Source organism: Aegilops tauschii, chromosome 5 (assembly GCF_002575655.3).
Source record: "Aegilops tauschii subsp. strangulata cultivar AL8/78 chromosome 5, Aet v6.0, whole genome shotgun sequence".
NCBI lineage: Eukaryota > Viridiplantae > Streptophyta > Magnoliopsida > Poales > Poaceae > Aegilops > Aegilops tauschii.
The window spans coordinates 410,968,373-410,975,669 of NC_053039.3; the positions used below are offsets into that span (position 1 = coordinate 410,968,373).

Genomic DNA, 7,297 nt, shown 5'->3' on the forward strand with positions numbered 1-7,297 from the left:
GCTAAGCTAGCGCACACAGGATCGAGAAGGAAAGCTACGCAAAGTCACACAAAGCAGCAGCAGCAGCGCATGGGGCAGAAGAAATAACAACGGAGATATATACTATGTGTTATTTGTGGCCTAACCGGAGCGGAGCAACCTATACTTTCGACATATCCTTCCTCACCTCATATCTCTCTAGCTTTTCTTGCATCTTTAACTAGCTTCCAAACGCACCCAGCTTTAGTTCCCCCTCAAATATATGTAGTGCGCAGTCCACATGCTCAAATTGCTCTCTCTCCATGTTATTTTCACACGCTTTGGACTACCAAAAAGCTTGATCATGACATGGGCAGCAAAGCCGCACAGTGTTGGGGTTTCCAAGCTAGGTCCAGACTATAAATACATCTTAGGGGCCTCATGAGAAGGCCCATGAATCTGAAAACACCTTGCTTGACTCCCAGTCTCATCATCTCGATCAGCACTTGGGTGATCTGCGCATGCCTAGCCTGAGGCAGTGCAGCGCCTTAGCTGTTGCCATCGACAGGCAGCTGCTCGTCCACCTCTCGGCGACGAAGATGAAGATCAGCAAGGCCCCGGTAGTCCTGAAGAAGGCGGTGACCATGTGCAAGAGCAAGACCGGCGTCCTCGCCGCTAGGCTCCTCTTCCTCGCTTCGCTCCGCCGCAGGATGGCCACCGTCGGCATGGTCTCTCACAAGATACACGCGCTCATGGCGGCAGCGGACCGGGCGAAGGCGGGAGGGGACTGCGACAAGGCTGTCGTCTCGCGCAAGGTCGAGAAGACGCTTCCCGCGATCCATGGCGTTGATCTTACGCATCAATTGGCACTGTTTTCTCAAGAGGAGGATGGTGATGCTGGCTTCCCTGACTGGACGCTGCACCCCATCTTCAATGACGATGACAATTGCTGTTACACGGAAGACGACGATGAAGATGTTGGTGATGTGCTACTCGATGGGTGCGATGGCCACCACGACGAGCCCTCTGTGATAGATGTGATCAGGAGCAACATGGAAGTCCAGGGGTTGGAGCTCAACATGGAGGATGAGATCGACCAAGCTGCCGATATGTTCATCAGGAGGTTCCGGGAGCGGATGAGCAAGAGCATTTAGTCACCTGCTTGTGTTTCATCTATACCTGATTGCACGAATGTGTGCCGCTGACTACTTGACAGTAGATGTCGCGAGGGAGAATGTTAGATTGACACCGTAGCATATAGTAGGGGGCACTAAACTAGTACACGGGTCTGAACATGTTCGCCCTACTAGATCTTTTCCGGGCACCCACAATTTTTTTTTTTGAGAAATAGTAACGTGTAGTATAGTAGAATCATGTAAGGGGTAGCAGATATTTAAACATATTTTTTTTTGGAGGATTTGCTCAACCTTTTTCTTGAGTAAATAGTATAAAACTACTAGTTTACAGGCTAGAATTCCAAAAAACTACCACTTTTTAATTTTTTTTTAAAAACCTACCAGTCGCGCGGTCCGCTGTTTCAAAAAACCCAAACCCGCGGTGACTAGCGATTTAACCGTTTTCCTGACCGCCTGGACCCACCTGTCAGCCCACGTGGCCACGCGCGCTCACGGCGCGGCCGTTGACGGCCGTTAGGCAGGCCGGTCCGGTCGGAACAAAAAGAGCCGGTCGGGCCGCACTCTCTCTCAGTCTCCCCCTCCTCTCCCCTTCCTCTCCCCGCAGTGACCTAGGTGGGCGATGGCGGCGGCGAGCTATTGAGCCAAGGCGTCACCGGCCAGGAGGGCGGTGGACATCCAGAGGTGGACCCAGGGCTAGGCAGCTCGAGCTTCCCGGCGCAGCGGTTGCAGCAGCCTTCACCGCCCGCGGCTGAGGTCGATCCGACGAGCTCAGATCCGGCCGTCCGCGCGGCTAGGGCAGTGGCGAAGTGCATCCACGCGGATCCAGATGGCGGCCACAGTTGGGCGTCGTCCTTTGGTGGAGTGAGGTAAGAAATTTCTGGGCCCTTCATACGTTTAGTTCAAATTACACTAGTAGAAAAAGGGACTTTAGTCCCGGTTCCAGGACCGGGACTAAAGGCCCTCCACGTGGCTGCTGCCTGGAGGTCCACCTTTAGTCCCGGTTGGTAACACGAACCGGTACTAAAGGAAATTTTATGATTTTTTTATTTTTTTGAATTTTTTTGATTTTCAAATTTCTGAATTATTTTAACCTCTAATCTCTAATCACCCCTCATCATTCCAAATCATCTAACTTCCCGGACGGTCACCCATCCTCTCACTACTCCAGCCTGAGCACGCTTAACTTACGGGTTCTATTCTCCCTCGTTCCCCACGTGGCCACGCGCGCTCAAGGCGCGGCCGTTGACGGCCGTTAGGCAGGCCGGTCCGGTCGGAACAAAAAGAGCCGGTCGGGCCGCACTCTCTCTCAGTCTCCCCCTCCTCTCCCCTTCCTCTCCCCCGCAGTGACCTAGTTGGGCGATGGCGGCGGCGAGCTATTGAGCCAAGGCGTCACCGGCCAGGAGGGCGGTGGACATCCAGAGGTGGACCCAGGGCTAGGCAGCTCGAGCTTCCCGGCGCAGCGGTTGCAGCAGCCTTCACCGCCCGCGGCTGAGGTCGATCCGACGAGCTCAGATCCGGCCGTCCGCGCGGCTAGGGCAGTGGCGAAGTGCATCCACGCGGATCCAGATGGCGGCCACAGTTGGGCGTCGTCCTTTGGTGGAGTGAGGTAAGAAATTTCTGGGCCCTTCATACGTTTAGTTCAAATTACACTAGTAGAAAAAGGGACTTTAGTCCCGGTTCCAGGACCGGGACTAAAGGCCCTCCACGTGGCCGCTGCCTGGAGGTCCACCTTTAGTCCCGGTTGGTAACACGAACCGGTACTAAAGGAAATTTTATGATTTTTTTATTTTTTTGAATTTTTTTGATTTTCAAATTTCTGAATTATTTTAAGCTCTAATCTCTAATCACCCCTCATCATTCCAAATCATCTAACTTCCCGGACGGTCACCCATCCTCTCACTACTCCAGCCTGAGCACGCTTAACTTCCGGGTTCTATTCTCCCTCGTTTCCAAGTCTGCACTTGTTGTGTTCCTCACAATAGTAAGATGTCAATCCTATTAACCCTAAGGAATTTAGCTTGAGCATGAAGTCACACATTTCACTGTTTGAGTTTGAAACTATTGTTCTACAAAACAATAATTATTTAGTAACACTAATATTTCTTGAATAAGTAGTTTGACCATAGTTTGACCACAGTTTGACCAAATTTGACCAAAATTCAAAAAAACTGAAATAATTATTTAGTAACACTAATATTTCTTGAATAATTAGTTTGACCATTGTTTGACCACAGTTTGACCAAAATTCAAAAAAACTGAAATAATTATTTAGTAACACTAATATTCTTGAATAATTATTTAGTATCACTAATACTTCTTGAATAAGTAGTTTGACCATAGTTTGACCAGATTTAACAAAAACAAAAATTCAAACTGTGGTCAAACTATGGTCAAACTACTTATTCAAGAAATATTAGTGTTACTAAATAATAATTATTTTTTAGAACAATAGTTTCAAACTCAAATAGTGAAATGTGTGACTTCATGCTCAAGCTAAATTCCTGAGGGTTAATAGGATTGACATCTTACTATTGTCAGGAAAACAACAAGTGCAGACTTGGAAACGATGGAGAATAGAACCCGGAAGTTAAGCATGCTCAGGCTGGAGTAGTGAGAGGATGGGTGACCGTCCGGGAAGTTAGCTGATTTGGAATGATGAGGGGTGATTAGAGATTAGAGGTTAAATTGAGCAGTGACGAGGGGCGATTAGAGATTAGAGGTTAAAATAATTCAAAAATTTGAAAATAAAAAAAATTCAAAAAAAATCATAAAATTTCCTTTAGTACCGGTTGGTGTTACCAACCAGGACTAAAGGTGGACCTCTAGGCAGCGGCCACGTGGAGGGCCTTTAGTCCTGGTTCGTGTAAGAAGAGGCTTCAGTAACGACCCTTTAGTCCCGGTTCCAGAACTGGGACTAAAGGCCCTTTTTCTAATAGTGTTAGTACTTGTTTGTTCTTGGCATGGTACTTTATTTTATTGGTTAAGTCACTGTAGAAGAAAGTGCATTTGGTGAGTGCATTCACTGTAATAAGAAGAAAGTCCAGTAATGTGTAGGGCATTTGGTCATTGTTTTAAGTTTGAGTGACTTAAAAATTAATTGTTTGTCAATTTAATCCTACAGCTTAGATGATGAAGTTTGGGACATGAGGCTACATTTTCAAGGAACAGATAACATGGAGAGAAAGTATTCAGTTTCTTCTGATATTAGTTATCTGTTCATATTAGCATTGGCTGAGTTGGAGGGTTATGGAATGGAGGCTTGTCTGACTTATGTAAAGGAAGAGGGAAAGGGCTTGGAGGGGGTGGAGGTCCTGGATAGTGAGGAGGCATTAGAGGAAATACTTGACTTGTTTGTTGATAAGAAGATCCTGAACATCACTGTCAAAAAGCCTACTGATCCAAGCCCAGCAGATGTTAACATGGATCACATCATGCTTGAGAAACAGATCGCCATTGATCATGTTGGTGAACCTATTGTTTATAGTGTTTCCCAACAAGGTGTCTTGTATCCACTCCATGATGCAACTTTGGCACCAACAATCCCCGAGGAGCCCTATAACACACAACATAGTTGTAATTTGAACAAGGGGCAAAATGTTGTGGAAGAAGAAGAAGAAGATGTAGAAGTAGAAGATGAGGAAGATGAAGATGAAGATGAGATGGACAAATCCTCTTCAGATTTTGAGTTTTTTAGGGGTGATTACAAAGGGCAGAAAATTTCATACAAGGCTTGGTGTAGGGGTGAAGATGAGGCTGCCACAGGGAAAAGCCATAAGCCTAGGGGAGAGGAAGAACCTGCAAAGCACTATTGTGGAGCTAACTCAGAACCATTTGAGTTTTGGGAGGAAGACCAAATCCTTTCTGAACATGAAGAACCCTCAGTTGTACCAGAGAAAGGTGCAAAGAAGCTTAATCCTGTCAGAAAACCAGGCCCAACTAGCAAGTCACACAGTGAGCCTGAACACATCAAGTTTAAAGATTTTGTGCCTGAACCTGATGAATACGGCTTTCCAGGTGATTTTGGCCTTAGTGATGAAGAAGAAGTTCCAAGGTTGCCTTCTAGTAGGAAGAGAAGGTTGAAGAAGAGGAAGGAGAGGAGGTGGTATGATCCATCAGTCCCCGATGCACATGAGCAGTTTGCATTGCATTTGTGCTTCCTAAATGTTGTGGAGTTCAGAGAAGCTCTAAGAAATTTCCATGTGAGGACACTTAGGAATTTTGAGTATCACAGAAATGAACCAACTAGGGTTATTGCTTGGTGCTCTGATAGAAAGCAAGGTTGTCAATTTTACATAGTGGCCTCTAGAATAGCTAATGAGTCAACTTTCAGCATCAAGAAGATGAATTTGGATCACACTTGTGGAGCAAGTGGAGAGAGCACCAAGGTTACAGTTAATTGGGTTGCCAAGGTTTGTGAGGATACCATTAGATCAAACCCTGGAGCTGGTGTTGAGACAATTATGTCATACACAAAGAGAACATTTGGTGTTCATGTGCCTAAAAGCTTGGCATATAGGGCAAGGAAGCAAGCACTTGAAGTTGTGCAAGGATATCACAGACTCCAATATCACAGACTAAGGGACTATCTATAGTGTGTGCTAGATACTAATCCAGACAGTAGATGCATAGTGACAACCAAAGAGGACCTAGAAAATCCAGCTCCTACACCCAGGTTTCACTACATGTTCTACTGCCTTTTTGCATGCAAAGAGGGCTTTCTAAATGGATGCAGGCCATTTATAGGTACATGATCCTTACACATATATCTAAGATGGTTGCATTCATGTTATTTACAACTAATGTGATCATATTTTCAACTGTTGTCTAGGAGGGGTCAAAGAGGATCAGGAAGCCAAGTGGGAGGCTGAAAGACTACTTTTATGCAAGTGGTAACTAGCATGTCTTGGATTTGGGTAACTTGAGTTCATTTGGCATGGTTCTGTTTGTGTTAGTGAACAAATATGGAAGGATTTGGGTCTACTATGGTTTGTAATGACTATACTTTATGTTCTTTCAGAGATATTCAGTCAGTTGAACTACCATGGTTTGTAATAAGTACTATGCAGTCAGTTCATTCAGACAGTCATTCCAGTGTTGATTAAGTCACTTAAATCAGGAAGTGTATATTCTGTCAGTTAATTCAGTCAGTACATTTTAGATGCATAGCATACTTTCATTGAGAGCAGCATAAATACATAGATACATTGGTTCAGAGTAGCATCAAACACCAGTTATTACATAGAATAGAGTAGATCTTACATAGAACACCACATCTTACATAGAACACCAACATAGAAAGATAGATAGATAGGTATATAGATGGATGAGATGAGATTCACATATCAGTCATAGCGCACGAAGAAACGGACCCACTTGGCCCTAGTAGCTGGATGGGGAGCCATGACTGCCCTCCTCCTTGCCCAGCTAATGATCTCCATGAAAGTCCTTCTCCTGCCACCAGTGAAAACCAGCTCCAGTTCTTCATCATTACACTTCTCCAGTACCTTGTCGGAGAGTCAGCGGTTGAACTCCTGTTGCTGCTCATCCTGGACCGCCTCTAGTGCCCTTTGCCTGCGCCTCCTCCTCCTCCTCCTCCTCCTCTGTGTTGCTGCTGCCCTAACCTCCACAGCCTCCCCCTCCTCGTTTGTGACATCTCCCATGTCAGGATCCATCTGTAGGTTTTCTTTTGGGTGGCGGCTGGTGGAGTCACTGGGAAAGGGTGGGGGTGGGGAGGGGTTTATATTGACAGATGGATGGGGTTGGGTTTAGTAGGCCTAGGGTTGCATTTGGTCAGAGACTAGTGGGCCACTAAGGCCAATTACCCATAGAAATAATATATGTAGGCTAACAAATAACATATAAAAGATAGAAGATAAATTTGAACACTTAATAGCATACAAGATCCATTTCCACTACTTAGTAGCATAAGAGATCTATTTCCACTACTTAATAGCATAGGAGATCCATTACAACTTACTTAACAACATAGGTGATCCATTACAACTTACTTAACAACATAGGAAATAAGGTTCAAACATAAGAAACTAAAGTTAAAATGCATGGCCAAACACTAGGTTAAACTTCACATTCCCCCAAAATGTACACCCCACTTCAGGCTGTTAGGCCACATCCTTATATAAAGGCCTCGGATGTACTTACTTCACCAACATATCACAGCAATTTCAAGACTCAGGATGGACTTG

The 7,297-nt window shown here is 45.4% G+C and overlaps 1 protein-coding gene across 1 annotated transcript; it reads left to right on the forward strand.

Moving 5' to 3' along the window:
• The first annotated feature begins 234 nt into the window (after nucleotides 1-234).
• LOC109752086 (uncharacterized) lies at nucleotides 235-1,384 on the forward strand. Its single transcript, XM_020310957.4, has one exon. It carries the CDS (start codon nucleotides 480-482, stop codon nucleotides 1,110-1,112), a length of 633 nt encoding a protein of 210 aa, XP_020166546.1. The 5' UTR covers nucleotides 235-479; the 3' UTR covers nucleotides 1,113-1,384.
• The last annotated feature ends 5,913 nt before the right edge of the window (nucleotides 1,385-7,297 follow it).

Coding starts and splice junctions, on each gene's coding strand:
- LOC109752086 (XM_020310957.4), top strand. CDS start 480: ATGCCTAGCCTGAGGCAGTGCAGCGCCTTAGCTGTTGCCATCGACAGG.